Source organism: Hemiscyllium ocellatum, chromosome 4 (genome assembly GCF_020745735.1).
Source record: "Hemiscyllium ocellatum isolate sHemOce1 chromosome 4, sHemOce1.pat.X.cur, whole genome shotgun sequence".
Taxonomy (NCBI): domain Eukaryota; kingdom Metazoa; phylum Chordata; class Chondrichthyes; order Orectolobiformes; family Hemiscylliidae; genus Hemiscyllium; species Hemiscyllium ocellatum.
The window spans coordinates 113,574,674-113,590,533 of record NC_083404.1 but is presented as its reverse complement, the minus strand read 5'-3'; the positions used below and the strand labels follow the sequence as shown (position 1 = coordinate 113,590,533).

Sequence of the window (15,860 nt, the reverse complement as noted above, 5' to 3'; positions counted from 1 at the left end):
GAATAGGAAATTTGACGTTTCAGGCACAAGCCCTTCATCAGGAAAGGGCCTTTTCCTGTTCCTTGGATGCTGCCTGACCTGCTGCGCCTTAACCAGCAACACATTTTCAGCTCTGATCTCCAGCATCTGCAGACCTCACTTTTTATTAGAAAGCTGTAATACAATTTTCTTTCTGTTTTATTGTAGAGCCCATACCAGAAATGGCTGAAAACATTCTAAGCAAGAGAGACAAACCAAAATTTTCACACGATGGTTATCTATATGTGCTTGATAAATGTCGAAAAATGTAGAATTTCGTTTTTATAATGAATAGGTTAAAAATAATGAATAAAAAAGAATTAGATTTATTTTTACAATGCAATAAAAATGGGCTTTCTTAAAAAAAATTTCTTACGGGCTCTACAAGACTTTTTTTATTCTGAATTGGCACCAAAACAGCTCAGTGCCAAATTAATGAGCGCCAAAAACGTTTAGAGCCAAAACAGTGGGGCCAAATGATCGGTGCCAAAAGGGCGGCACCAAATAGTCCCATTCCGTACCAGATGGATGTTCTTCCAACGGCCTGGATTTTAGAGGTCATCGACCTGCGCTTCCAAGGTCCGTACCCACCATTCTAAAGCCTGTACTGACCCGCCGAGGATTCCATCGCGGTTTCGGACGTCACAGCTTGTTGCTCCACCTCCCCGATACTCTGTCCGAGACACTGGATCTCCTGGTCATGCTTCTGCAGCATGACCGCGATTGGTTCAAGCCTGGCCCTAGTCTCCTCCAAGGTGAGCCTATTTTCTCTCGGAGTTTCACAAACTCCCAGAGCAGCTCTGTTTCATAAGTAAGTCCCCTTGGGCGATCGTGGAGGCCAATGCAGTGGCCACGGATGTGCCTGTTGTTGCGGGGGGAGTCCCTGCTTGTTGCAACCTTCACGGTCCCTTGCCTTTGGTCATTTTCTTAACTATTTTAAACTGACAATGAACAATCTAGGGGTCAAAAAATAACTATTTCTACCACATTGAGTAATAAAGGGAGGGTAAGTGCACCACTTTGGATTCTGGTGGAGTGCTCAGCGGGGCAGACCTATTGGGTTGCTGCCATCTTGAATCTTCCCCCTTCTAATTATTGATTATTCCCAAATAAAGCAGTATCCTAATGGTATGCTGTTCCAACAAATACAAGAACCACTCACATTAAAAACAATAGAATTTAGTCTCTCAGAATTATAGCCAGGTTACATGTCTTCCAGAATGGTCTGTACCTTCTCCATTGATTCTTCTGTCAGGAATGCCTTCTCCATCATTGGTGCCATTGTTATTTAGATGGTGCTCTCTCTAAGACATGCAGGAGCTTATGAGAGCCAATGATTCTTTCTTGAGAGCTGAAGGCTGTTAACTCTGGTGGATGACAGCTACCTTTTGGAGTCTTCATCCAACTACCTCCTTCTTTTATATCTGTGATGACATATCAATATTTCTTACAAAATGATTGGTCTTATGTTGTCAAAACCATCAAACTTAAATTTAATAGCTTTTTGATATCTACGTACCTGATACAAATTGATTGGCTAAATTTAAAAACCTTCTAGGAGAAAGTGAGGACTGCAGATGCTGGAGATCAGAGCTGAAAATGTGTTGCTGGAAAAATGCAGCAGGTCAGGCAGCATCCAAGGAGCAGGAGAATCGACGTTTCAGGCATGAGCCCTTCTTCAGGAATGAGGAAAGTGTGCCAAGCAGGCGAAGGTAAAAGGTAGGGAGGAGGGACTTGGGGGAGGGGCGTTGGAAGTGCGATAGGTGGAAGGAGGTAAAGGTGAAAGTGATAGGCCGGAGTGGGGGTGGGGGCGGAGAGGTCAGGAAGAAGATTGCAGGTTAGGAAGGTGGTGCTGAGTTCAAGGGTTGGGACTGAGACAAGGTGGGGGGAGGGGAAATGAGGAAACTGGAGAAATCAGAGTTCATCCCTTGTGGTTGGAGGGTTCCTAAGCAGAAGATGAGGCGCTCTTCCTCCAACCGTCGTGTTGCTATGGTCTGGCAATGGAGGAGTCCAAGGACCTGCATGTCCTTGGTGGAGTGGGAGGGGGAATTGAAGTGTTGAGCCACGGGGTGGTTGGGTTGGTTGGTCCGAGTGTTCCAGAGGTGTTTTCTGAAACATTCCGCAAGTAGATGGCCTGTCTCCCCAATATAGAGGAGGCCACATCGGGTGCTGTGGATGCAGTAAATGATGTGTATGGAGGTGCAGGTGAATTTGTGGTGGATATGGAAGGATCCCTTGGGGCCTTGGAGAGAAGTAAGGGAGGAGGTGTGGGCACAAGTTCTGCATTTCTTGCGGTTGCAGGGGATGGTACCGGAAGTGGAGGTTGGGTTGGTGGAGGGTGTGGACCTGATGAGGGAGTCACGGAGGGAGTGGTCTTTTCGGAACGCTGATAGGGGTGGGAAATATATCCCTGGTGGTGAGGTCCGTTTGGAGGTGGCGGTAATGACGACGGATGATACGATGTATATGGAGGTTGGTGGGGTGGAAGGTGAGGACCAGTGGGGTTCTGTCCTGGTGGCGATTGGAGGGGCGGGGCTCAAGGGCGGAGGAGCGGGAAGTGGAGGAGATGCGGTGGAGAGCATCGTCGATTACGTCTGAGGGGAAAATGCGGTCTTTGAAGAAGGAGGACATCTGGGTTGTTCGGTATTGGAACTGGTCCTCCTGGGAGCAGATGCGGCGGAGACGAAGGAATTGGGAATATGGGATGGCATTTTTACAGGGGGCAGGGTGGGAGGAGGTGTAGTCTAGGTAGCTGTGGGAGTTGGTCGGTTTATAGTAAATGTTCGTGTTGATTCGGTTGTCCGAGCTAGAAATGGAAAGGTCTAGGAAGGGGAGGGAGGAGTCTGAGATGGTCCAGGTAAATTTGAGGTCGGGGTGGAAGGTGTTGGTAAAGTGGATGAACTGTTCAACCTCCTCATGGGAGCACGAGGCTGCACCAATACAGTCATCGATGTAGCGGAGGAAAAGGTGGGGGGTAGTGTCAGTGTAGCTGCGGAAGATGGACTGTTCCACATATCCTACGAAGAGGCAGGCATAGCTGGGGCTCATGCGGGTGCCCATGGCTACTCCTTTGGTTTGGAGGAAGTGGGAGGATTGGAAAGAGAAGTTGTTCAGAGTGAGGACCAGTTCAGTCAGTCGAAGGAGGGTGTCTGTGGAACGGTACTGGTTGGTACAGCGGGAAAGGAATCGATACAGTCATCAATTGGCGGAGGAAAAGGTGGGGGATGGTGCCAGTGTAACTGCTGTCAAAAAGCTGCTGTCTTCATAGAAACTGCTGCTTGGCCTGCGAAATGTATGGGCTTTTGATACAAATGTTTCTCTCGAGTGCTGTCTGTATACTTGCAAACTTACAAGCTGCTGCTCACAGATGTACATTTTAAATCTCTAAACACAGAAAGGCACGCGATCTTTTAAAGGGACCATACAATGCTTCTCCATTTTACAATCTTATGAATTCCAAATTCTAACTTCCTGCCTCCCAATCTACAATAACTCTTATCAACATTGCAACAATATGTTTTAATGTCATTTATTTTGAATTAGTGGCATGTGTGTTTTCTGAGTGTTTCAAGAATTTCATAATAAATATTTCTGTAGCTATGTTGATTTTCTGTTAAAGGAAAAAGTGAGGACTGCAGATGTTGGAGATCAGAGCTGAAAATGTGTTGCTGGAAAAGCGCAGCAGGTCAGGCAGCATCCAAGGAACAGGAAATTCGACGTTTCGACGTTCCTGATGAAGGGCTTATGCCCGAAACGTCGAATTTCCTGTTCTTTGAATGCTGCCTGACCTGCGCTTTTCCAGCAACACATTTTCAGCTCTGATTTCTGTTAAAACATACTATGAGAAAGAGTCCATCCTGGAGTGTATAGGGATTTTGTATTCAATGGGTGAGTTTTACAAGTGAACAGAGTTAACAGTTGGGTTTCCGATAGGAGACTTCAGAACTTGCTTTCAGTTTGTTTAGAGGAAGCTGCCATATCTTGAAAAACGTCCTTTGTTTTACGGTTTGTGGAAAACCTAGCTGAAGCCAGATAGATAAACACTTGCTCCCTAGAGAAGGGAGATGGTTTAGAAGAGTTATGAAATGGGTTACTCAGTGTAAGGAATTTAGTTCTAAAATTCTAGACCAGAAGTGCTTGGTTAAAATCTTGAAGGGGGTGTTTGAAGCTGAGAATATCTGGGCTTAGCTGTATGAAAATTCAATGAAGTGGTAACTATATTCTGAACACTGGAGAATAGACTCTACAGCTAATTTAAACCCAATGTTTGATAGAGAAAGGAATTCTCTCTCTGGTGTTTGGAGTGCCATAAAGGAATACTAAGGATTATAGTTTATAACATGTTTCAAAATCTTTAAACATGTATGTAAATTGTTTGATTTGTTCTATTTTATCCTTATTTCATTTGTGTCATAAACTTTGGTTTTATCAATAAAATAAATTCTGCAGCATTCTGTTATGGAGTGAGATCATTTTGTTGAAGCAAAAATAAAGCAAATTATGATCTATCAAGCCAGATTTCAGTCTGGGATCTGAATTATTAAGTAATAACATCAGCTGCGATTATAAAAAAAACTATTGGAATGGTGGAGTGGGCTCATGGAAGTACATGGCTTCAAAACGATAGGCGAATTAGTGAATCTAACTTGGTCTCTCCACTAAGCAGGACAAAAATTGTTGCTAATAGGTAAGGAAATGATAAATATATACAGGTGTGCAGAGGTGACAGAATTTAATGTGGGTATGTTTTGTATTAATGTCATGTCAGTCAGTCATATTGAGTTAGGAGAAAGTGAGGACTGCAGAAGCTGGAGATCAGAGCTGAAAAATGTGTTGCTGGAAAAGCGCAGCAGATCAGGCAGCATCCAAGGAGCAGGGGAATTAACGTTTCAAGCATGCGCCCTTCAGGAATGAAGAAAGCGTGTCCAACAGGCTAAGATAAAGGTAGGGAAGAGGGAATTGGGGGAAGGGCATTGGAAATGCAATAGGTGGGAGGAGGTAAAGGTGAGGGTGATAGGCCGGAGTAGGGGTGAGGGCGGAGAGGTCAGGAAGAAGATTGCAGGTTAGGAAGGTGGTGCTGAGTTTGAGGGTTGGGACTGAGACAAGGTAGGGGGAGGGGAAATGAGGAAACTGGAGAAATCAGAGTTCATCCCTTGTGGTTGGAGGGTTCGTAGGCAGAAGATGAGGTGCTCTTCCTCCAACCATCGTGTTATGTTCTGGCAATGGAGGAGTCCAAGGACCTGCATGTCCTTGGTGGAGTGGGAGGGGGAGTTGAAGTGTTGTGCCACAGGGTGGTTGGGTTGGTTGGTCCAGGTGTCCCAGAGGTGTTCTCTGAAACATTCCGCAAGTAGGCAGCCTGTCTCCCCAATATAGAGGAGGCCACATCGGGTGCAGCGGATGCAGTAAATGATGTGTGTGGAGGTGCAGGTGAATTTGTGGTGGGTATCGAAGGATCCCTTGGGGCCTGGAGGGGAGAAAGGGGGGAGGTGTGGGCGCAAGTTTTGCACTTCTTGCGGTTGCAGGGGAAGGTGCCGGGAGTGGAGGTTGGGTTGGGTTGGTGGGGGGTGTGGACCTGACGAGGCATATTCCCAATTCCTTCATCTCCGCCGCATCTGCTCCCAGGAGGACCAGTTCCAATACCATACAGCCCAGATGGCCTCCTTCTTCAAAGACCGCAATTTCCCCTCAGACGTGATCGACGATGCTCTCCACCGCATCTCCTCCACTTCCCCCTCCTCCACTCTTAAGCCCCGCCCCTCCAATCGCCACGAGGACAGAACCCCACCAACATCCATATACATCGTATCATCCGTCGTCATTTCCGCCACCTCCAAATGGATCCCACCACCAGGGATATATTTCCCACCCCTCCCCTATCAGCGTTCCAAAAAGACCACTCCCTCCATGACTCCCTCGTCAGGTCCCTACCCCCACCAACCCAACCTCCACTCCCGGCACCTTCCCCTGCAACTGCAAAAAATGCAAAACTTGTGCCCACACCTCCCCCCTTACTTCCCTCCAAGGCCCCATGGGATCCTTCCGTATCCGCCACAAATTCACCTGCACCTCCACACACATCATTTACTGCATCCGCTGCACCTGATGTGGCCTCCTCTATATTGGAGAGACAGGCCGCCTACGTGCAGAATGTTTCAGAGGACACCTCTGGGACACCTGGACCAACCAACCCAACCACCCCGTGGCTCAACACTTCAACTCCCCCTCCCACTGCACCAAGGACATGCAGGTCCTTGGACTCCTCCATCGCCAGACCATAGCAACATGACAGCTGGAGGAAGAGCGTCTCATCTTCCACCTAGGAACCCTCCAACCACAAGGGATGAACTTGGATTTCTCCAGTTTCCTCATTTCCCCTCCCCCTACCTTGTCTCAGTCCCAACCCTCAAACTCAGCACCACCTTCCTAACCTGCGATCTTCTTCCTGACCTCTCCGCCCCCACTCCCACTCCGGCCTATCACCCTCACCTTGACCTCCTTCCACCTATCGCATTTCCAATGCCCCTACCCCAAGTCCCTCCTCCCTACCTTTTATCTTAGCCTGCTTGGCACACCTTCCTCATTCCTGAAGAAGGGCTCATGCCCGAAACATCGATTCTCCTGCTTCTTCGATGCTGCCTGACCTGCTGTGCTTTTCCAGCAACGCATTTTTAGTCATATTGAATTGCCAGGATTCAGATGCAAACACCACTCCTACCAATTATCATCCCAGATGCCAGAGAATGGCACCCTGCTCTAAAATACACCCTCACTTCTGCCAGTAGCATTCTGAACCTCAGTGAAACATAAATGCTTCAGAAAGTAGCCCGTTATTCTGTCTCGTGGAGTAGTTTAAGTCTGGTTTGTGACTTTTCACATTTTATTTTATTTAGGAGGAAGTTAATTTTCAGCAAAAACTGAAAGAATGCCAACCAACATGACATAAAGATCAATTCTAAAAATGAAATTAAACATACAACTGGATTCCAAGAAATCAATATGAGAGAAATTACAACATCTGCTTTGAAGCTAATTCCAAAATGCCTGCTGCCTACGCTTAAGATTCTAAACATTGACTTCACTCCAATCAATTTTACCCATATTAATGTTCAGGAAAACTTGGTGTCATTCATTTTCTTTCAGAAAACTGTGGATATTCTGACCAGACTTCTTTTGTCGAAATAAGACTCATGCTAGTGCTCAACAACCAGCCACTCAAAAAAAAATTGAGTTCTAAAAATAAATCACTTTGAAGGAGACACAAGTTGCAGAATTTGTCAACACTGGTTGCTTCAGAAGATCTGTTTCCTCGCCCTCCCACGGTTTTGTCAGATAAGTGGAGAAGTATCATTCAAGAAGATTTCGCAATGTTTGCTTACAGGCTTCAGAAGCATCACTGGTTTTTCTCTTTGGTGATTTTTGCTGTGCTCCTGTTATCTGTCTTTTTTACTTATACGGACTACACAAAATTTTCACTTAGAATCTTACTCCCCGTAAGAAAGTGCAAATGCAACCGTTGTGTGTCAGAATTAAATAAGTCGGAATGGTTTGACAAGCGGTACATTCCCGGTATGTATCCCATCCTGACCAAAAATAACTACACACTTCCTGAAGCGACTTACACATGGTGGAAAGTAAGTACACTGCACAAAGGATTGTCAACCACATAGAAGATTTTGATTGATAAAGTGTATATTGAGTAGATGCTTGGCATTGAAAGATGCTGATGACTAAAAATTGTCCTGGTCCATATTGAATATATTATAGTGTTTAAAACAAACTATGGGATACATTTGTGCAGCACTTGACAAAAGCATTCAGTGACGATTGGCAAGGCTCTGCAGGACAGGAGCAGGAAGACATCGCTGTATCACCCAATGCCAAACTGGAAAAGCAGGTGGCACCCACTCCCACCCATCAGTGCATGCATGGCTCTTTCCAATGCCGATGGCATTGTGCGTTCATTGAATGTTTACCACCTACTTGCTCATTGTCTCACATCAAACCACTTGCTGCCTCCCACTTATTGTCATTCCATGGCTGACCTCTCATTGGCTCCCCTTTTCTGATTTTGCACAATGCCACTGTTGCTATTTCTCAGCACCTCACTTACTGCTTAACTTACCATCTCATGTCCATTCAACAATACACGAGAATTTGGAGCAAAGATAAGTCACTTGACCCCTTAATCTATCCCATCATTTGGTAAGATGATGCCAAATCTGATTATTGCATCAATTTCACTTTACTGCCTTCCACACCAGGAGAAAGTGAGGGCTGGAGATGAGAGCTTAAAAATGTGTTGCTGGAAAAGCGCAGCAGGTCAGGCAACATCAAAGGAACAGGAGAATCGATGTTTCGGGCATAAGCCCTTCTTCGTCGATTCTTGAAGAAGGGCTTATGCCCGAAACGTCGATTCTCCTGTTCCTTTGATGCTGCCTGACCTGCTGCGCTTTTCCAGCAACACATTTTTAAAAGTTGCCTTCCATCTCACCCCCATATCGCTTGACTCTAATTGATTTAAAGAAAACTATGTAACACAGCTTTGGATGTATGAAATGACCCAAACTCCTTTGCTATCAGTGAAAAGAATTCGATAAACTTACGACACTTTTGAAAAAAAAATTCTTTTTATCTCATTCTCGGAGGATAATTTTTAGAATGTGTCTCCTAATTCTAGCTCTCCACAAGGGAAAATACACTCTCGAAATACACGTGGTCAAGAATCTCTTAAATTTCAACAAATTAAACTGTTGTGTAAACTCCAATGAGTTCAATCCCAACTTGCTCAATTTTTCTTTATACATGGGGCAACCTCTTCGTCCCAAGAATCAAATGAACCTTCTTTGAACTGCTTCAGATACAATTATATCCTTTCTTAAATTAAGAAACTGTAAATGTACATAATCTCCAGATGGAGTCCAAGTATGGTCGTGTCCCAACAGTTATTTTTACCTGATGCCCACCACTCATTTGAACCTTTCTAACCATAGAATGCAGGACAGTTACCCCAAGATGTCTATGTAGTCACCTCACTCTTTGTCCATCAGTCAATTCGAGATTACATTTTAGCTTGTGTCATGCTAAAGGCCATTTGCAAGCCTTACCAGACCCTTTTGTATAGATAAAAGGATACACAAGGCACCATACTATAGACTTAGGAAAGCCAACATAAAAGCCTGAACTGATAAACCTGACCATTTCTAGGGTTTTTGGGTTTTTCCGGGGAGAGATAGAAGATAGTTGCTCAGCTGAGGTTGTCCTATTCTCTATACCCTGTTAATTCTCTGTTAATTCTTATTAAATGTTCCTGTCCTTGTATCAAAAGGTATCATTTGTTAAAAGGACAATTTTTACAATGCAATTTGGGAAGATGATGGTTCAATGGTATTATTGCTGCTCTTTTAATCCAGACACCCAGATAAATGTTCTGGGGACCTGAGTTTGGGTTTGCAGCCTGCCATGGTGGATGGTGAAATTTGAGTTCAGTTAAAAGCAAAATCTGCATTAAGAGTCTAATGATGCTCAAGAATCCATTGTCAATTGTTGAAAAACCAATCTGGTTCACTAATTTCCTTCAGAGAGACTGCTGTCCTTCCTGACTCCTAACCCACAACAATATGTTTAACTCTTAACTCTTAATCTCTGGGCAATTAGGATGAGCAATAAATGCTGGCCTAGCCAGTGATGCCTCCATCCTGTGGATTAAAGAAATTCATGTACCAGGGCACTCTGATTCCTCTGTATCAAAATGTTTTGCAATCTCTGTCCAAATAATATAGTGCTTATCTTTCTTCCTGCCAAAGTGTAACAGTTCACATTTTTTTCACACGATACTCCCTCTGCAAAGATTTTGCATACTCACGATCTATCTTTTTTTATTCATTCATGGGATTTTGGATAACACTGCTAACTAATTGCCCAGAGGACAGTTAAGAGTCACCTTGTTGTGAGTGGTAGTCTTATGTAGGACAGACCAGAATACAGCAGTTTCCCTCTCTAAAGGACATTAGTGTGACAGAGATGTTTTTTTTCCCCTAACAATTAATAATAGTTTTATGATCATCATTAGAGGTTTTGATGATTGCAAGTTCTATCATCTACTGTAGTGGGATTTGAACCTGGGTCTCTAGATTAATATTTAGTGATCATACCACTTAGCTGTTATTTCCCTTCTTACTAGTGACTTTGATCTTTCAATAGCTTACTTTATCACCTACCTTTGTGTCATTAGGTAATTTATTTATGTTATAGTTCTTTCCTTCATTGACATAGATTGTAAATAGTTGACACCCTCCCTGATTAAATTCCTCTAGTACCATTTCGCCAACCTGAAAATGAACCTTTATTCACTTCACTCTGCTTTCTTTTCAATTTTCTACCCATGCTACTTTATCATCTGTTGTATCATGAGCTTTTATTTTGAATATTAGCTTACAGTATGGCATGTTGTGAAATGCCTTTTGGAAATCCAAATAAACCACATCTACATGTTCCTATTTACTCCTTTGATTGTTAATTCCTCAAAGAAACATTAATCAATTAGATTTATAATTCATAAAACCATGTTTGCCTTCCCTGATTGTACAGATGGAAATCATTTATCTGAAGTACTAGGGACCAGCAGCTTTTTGGATGAAGGATATTTTTGGATACACTTAGTATCTTTTACTAACAATCTCACAATCAAAAGTAAACTATTCATACAACTCAAAAATTCTTTGTACTCTGGCCTGTTGGGAAATGGGTTCATACAGGTGGATGATGGTATCTGTAAACTTCTTTATGTAATTCTTTGTCTCTATTTATCACAATGCTTGCAATCAGGGTCCTTGGATTAAAAAAAACTTTCATTTATCGCCTGAACAAAACTAAAAGCCAAGTTTTTTTTCCCCGAAAGGCCCAGACTCAGCGTACATACAGGCCCTTTCATTTATCTCTCCACTCTGCAGGCACCCTGCCTCTATTCCTGACAAAGGGCTTTTGCCCGAAACGTCAATTTTTGTGCTCCTCGGATGCTGCCTGACCTGCTATGCTTTTCCAGCACTACTCTGATCTATATCTACAGGGCCGTTGAGCTCACTTTCAAAAAGACCTTGTTTTAAGGTGTTTTTGGTTTTCAGACAGGTACCCAATCTATATATGATTTTCTAAATGTCCTCTAAATTTGTCCTTTGGAATGGATTCTAGTATTTCCTTGAAGATAGATACTCGACTAACTGGTCTGTAGTTTCTCGCTTTTAATCTCCCTCATTTCCTCAATAGAGGTGTTACATTAATGATTTTCAAATCTGTAGCAATCCCTCCAGAATCTAGAGAATTTTTGAAGATCACCAACAATGCATCTACTGTGTCAGCTGTCATCTGTTTAAGACCCTAGGATGAAGGCATCAGCTCTAAGGGAAATGCCTACCTTTTAATTTTAATAGTTTTCCCATGCTTTTTCCCAATAATTGCAATCCTTTAAATCCTCATTTCTTTTATCTCTTCATTTCCAAGTGTTCTCATTGTAGGAGTCACAAAAAATCTTTTGAATTCTTCTACCATTTCCTTCTTTCCCATTATTATAGTCACAGCATTGAAACAGACCCTTCAATCCAACTTGAGGATGCTGACCAAATACCCTAAACAAATCTAGTCTCATTTGCCTGCATTTGGCCCATATCCCTCTAAACACTTCCTATTCATATACCCATCCTAATGCCTTTTAAATGTTGTAATTCCATCAGCCTCCATCACTTCTTCTGGCAGCTTATTCCATACACACACAACCCTCGGTGTGAAAAAATTGCCCCTTAGGTCTCTTTTATCTTTCTCGTCTTGAACCTATGGTTCTGGATTCCCCCACTCCAGGGAAAAGGTCTTGTCTATTTACGCTATTGATGCCATCCCTAATTTTACAAACCTCTGTAAGGTCACCCCTCAGCCTCTGATGTTCCAGGGAAAATAGCCCCAACCTATTCAGCCTCTCCCTATAGCTCAAATCCTCCAAATTCTGGCAACATCCTTGTAAATCTTTTCTGAACTCTTTCACATTTCACAACATCCTTCCTATAGCAGGGAGATCAGAACTGCAGGCAGTATTCCAAAAGTTTATTAATTGACTATTCGTACCCTCCAAGATATTGACACCTACCTTAGTCACTCTTTTTTTCTTATCTCATACTATCTACTTTTGTGTTTCTACCTAGCTTTCCATCAGATTTTCATTTCTCCTTCATTTTTTAAAAAATAATTCTTAAATTTTTGAAGTCTCTCCAATTTTCTGACTTTTCATGAATCTTTACAGTATTGAACATAGAATGTTCCTGCTCAAAAGAGGTCCTCAATGTTGCGCCAATCTTTTATCCTCTAATATCAAATTAACCTGCATACCTTTCATTTTACTATCATCCATATTCCTATCCACGAGTCACTTAAATGTCCCTTATGTATGTGACTCTAATATTAGTGCCATCAGTGCATTCCATGCACCACCACTCTCTGTGTGAAGAACCAACGTCTGATATCTCCCCAAACCTTCTCCAATTACCTTTAAAATCTTGTCATCTCTGTCCTGAGAAAAAGTTTCTGACTGTTCACTTCATGTATGCTTCTCATCATCTTGTACACTTCTATCAAGTTGCCTCTCATCCTTCTTCATTCCAATGAGAAAAGACCTAGCTCCCTTAAAGTTTCTTCAGTCCAGGCAGCATCCTGGTAAATCTTGTCTGCACCCTCTCTAAAGTTTCTACCACCTTCCCCCTTCAGTCCAGGCAGCATCCTGGTAAATCTCCTCTGCACTCTTTCCACATCCTTCCTATAATGAGGTGTCCAGAACTAAACACAATATTCTAAGTGTGGTCTAACCAGGGCTTTGTAACCTCACGACACTTAAACTCATGCCCCTGTTAATGAAAACCAACACACCATATGCCTTCTTAACAACACTATCAACATGGGTGGCAACTTTAAGGGATCTATGGACATGGACCCCAAGATCCCTCTGTTCCTCCACACTGCCAAGAATCCTGCCCTAATCCCTGTAATCTGCATTCAAATTTAACCTTCCAAAAGAACCTTCTCAGCCCAGCTATGCATCCTGTCAATGTCCTATTGCAACCTGCAACAACCACCATGCTATCCACAACTCCACTAATCTTCACATCATCGGCAAGCTCACTAATCCACCCTTCCACTTCCTTATCCAAATCATTCATAAAACTCACAAAGAGCAGAGGTCCCAGAACAGATCCACTGGTCACTGAGCTCCTAGCTGATTTTTTTTTCCACCTACTGCTAACCTCTGTCTTCTATGCACCAGCCAATTCTGTATCCAGACAGCCAAATTTCCCTGTATCCCATGCCTCCTTACTTTCTGAATGACCTACCATGGGAACCTTATCGAACGCCTTGCGAAAATCCATGTACACCACATCCACTGATCTACTTTCATCAATATGTTTTGTCACCTCCTTAAAGAATTCAGTAAGGTTTGTGAGGTATGACCAGCCTCTCTCAAAGCCATGCTAAACATTCTAATCAAGCTATGGTTTTCCAAGTAATCATAAGTCCTGTGTCTCAGAATCCTCTTCAATAATTTGCCCACCACAGATGTAAGACTGACTGGTCTGTAATTTCCAGGATTATCCCTATTCCGTTTCTTGAACAAGAGAATAACATTTGTCACTCTCCGATCATCTGGTATTCCTCCAGTGTACAGAGAGGATGCAAAGATCATTGCCAAAGATGCAGCACTCTCTTCCCTCACTTCCTGTAGTGACCTTGGGTATATTCCATCTGGCCTTAGGGGGTTTATCTATCCTTAAGTTTTCAAAATTTTTAGCGCATCTTCTGCCTTAACATGAACCAGTTCGAGCATAGTAGCCTTTTTCACATTGTCCTCACAAAGCTCATGCTCCCTCAGTCATGAATACTGAAGCAAAGTATTCATTAAGGACCTCCCCTACCTCCTCCAACTTTAGGCACAAGTTCCTCCCACTATCCCTGATCAGCCATACCCTCACTCTGGCCATCCTGTCATTCCTCGCACAAGTGTAGACTGCCTTAGAGTTTTGCTTAATCCTACCCACAAAATCTTTTCCATGGTGCCTTTGAGCTCTCCTAACTCCATTCTTCAGTAAGCTTCCTTCTTCCTCCTAACTAGATGTTCCACATCTCTTGTCATCCAAGGTTCCTTCACCCTTCCTTGCCTCAGTGGGACAAACCTGACTAGCCCTATCAGCAAGTGCTCCTTAAACAACCTCCACATTTCTGTCATACAGTTCCCTGAGAACATTTGTTACCAATTTAGATTCCCCAGTTCCTGCCTAATAGCATTATAATTCCCCCTCCCTCAATTAAATGCTTTCCCAGACTGTCTGCTCCTATCTCTCTCCATAAGTATAAGTAACGGTTAGGGAGTTGTGATCACTATCATCGAAGTGCTCTCTCACCAAGAGATCTAACACCAGCCTGGTTCGTTGACAAGCACCAAATCCTATATAGTCTCCCCTCTAGTTGGCCTATCTATATATTGAGTCAGGAATCCTTCCTGGACACACCTGACAAAAACTGCTCCATCCAAATTATTTAACTAAGGAGTTTTCAATCAATGTTAGGGAAGTTAAAGTCACCCATGACAACAGCCCTGGTACTTCTGCACCTTTGCCTCCCAATCTGCTCCTGCGTTTCTTTTGATATTGGTGGGTCTGTAGAAAGCTCTCAATAAAGTGACTGCTCCTTTCCTGTTTCTGACTTCCACCCATACTTTCTCTGTAGACAAACCCTTCTTGACAGGTATAGTGGACAGCAAAGAAGGTTACCTCAGATTACAACGGGATTTTGGTCAGGTGAGCCATTGGGCTGAGCAGTGGCAGATGGAGTTTAATTTAGATAAATGTGAGGTTCTGCATTTTGGGAAAGCAAATCTTAGCAGGATTTATACAATTAATGGTAAAATCCTAGGGAATGTTGCTGAACAAAGAGACCTTGGAGTGCCAGTTCATAGCTTCTTTAAAGTGGAGTCGCAGGATGATAGGATAGTGAAGAAGATGTTTGGTATGCTTTCCTTTATTGGTCAGAGTCTTGAGTACAGATGTTGGGAGGTAATGTTTCAACTGTACAGGACTTTGGTTAGGCCACTTTTAGAATATTGCATGCAATTTGATCTCCTTCCTATTGGAAAGATGTTATAAAACTTACAAGGATGTTGCCAAGGTTGGAGGATTTGAGTTATCAGTAAACAATGAACAGGCTAGCGCTGTTTTCCCTAGAGCATCGGAGGCTGAGGGGTGACCTCATGGAGGTTTATAAAATCAGAGGGGCATGGATAGGGTAAAGAGACACGGTCATTTCTTTGGGTGGGGAGTCCAGAACTAGAGGGCATATTTTAGGGCGAGAGAGGAAAGATATAAAAGAGACCTAAGGGCAACTTTTTCACTCCGAGGCCAGTGCACGTGTGGAATGGGCTGCCAGAGGAAGTGGTGGAGGCTAGTACAATTGCAATATTTAAAAGGCATGTGGATGGGTATATGAATGGGAAGGGTTTAGAGGGATATTGGCTGGGTGCTGGCAGGTGGGACTAGATTGGGTTGGGATATCTAGTCAGCGTGGACAAGTTGGACTGAAAGATCTGTTTCCATGCTGTACATCACTCTGACTCTCTGCCTCTGTGACCTCCCTTTCTGCAGCTGTGATATTGTCCATGATTAGCAATGCCACTCCCACCTCTTTTATCTGGCTTCTCACAATTTTTGAAACATCAAAACACTGGAACATCCAACAATCATTCCTGCTCTGTGATATCCAAGTCTCCGTAATGGCCACAACATCATTGTTCCAAGTACTGATCCATTCTCTCAGTT

The 15,860-nt window shown here is 43.3% G+C and overlaps 1 protein-coding gene across 6 annotated transcripts in view; it reads left to right on the top strand.

Moving 5' to 3' along the window:
* LOC132815076 (CMP-N-acetylneuraminate-beta-galactosamide-alpha-2,3-sialyltransferase 1-like) overlaps window positions 1-15,860 on the top strand; it is a 145,824-nt gene that overhangs the window by 39,489 nt on the left and 90,475 nt on the right. For 3 of the 6 annotated variants that reach the window (XM_060823785.1, XM_060823786.1, XM_060823782.1), the window contains exons 2-3: window positions 1,577-1,737; window positions 6,909-7,649. The exons of 1 other annotated variant lie outside the window; for it this stretch is intronic. In XM_060823785.1, coding sequence (XP_060679768.1) covers window positions 7,383-7,649 — 267 coding nt within the window. In that variant the 5' untranslated portion in view covers window positions 1,577-1,737; window positions 6,909-7,382. The remainder of the gene's footprint in view (window positions 1-1,576; window positions 1,738-6,908; window positions 7,650-15,860) is intronic. 2 more of the 6 variants (XM_060823784.1, XM_060823783.1) reach the window with 2 other exon arrangements.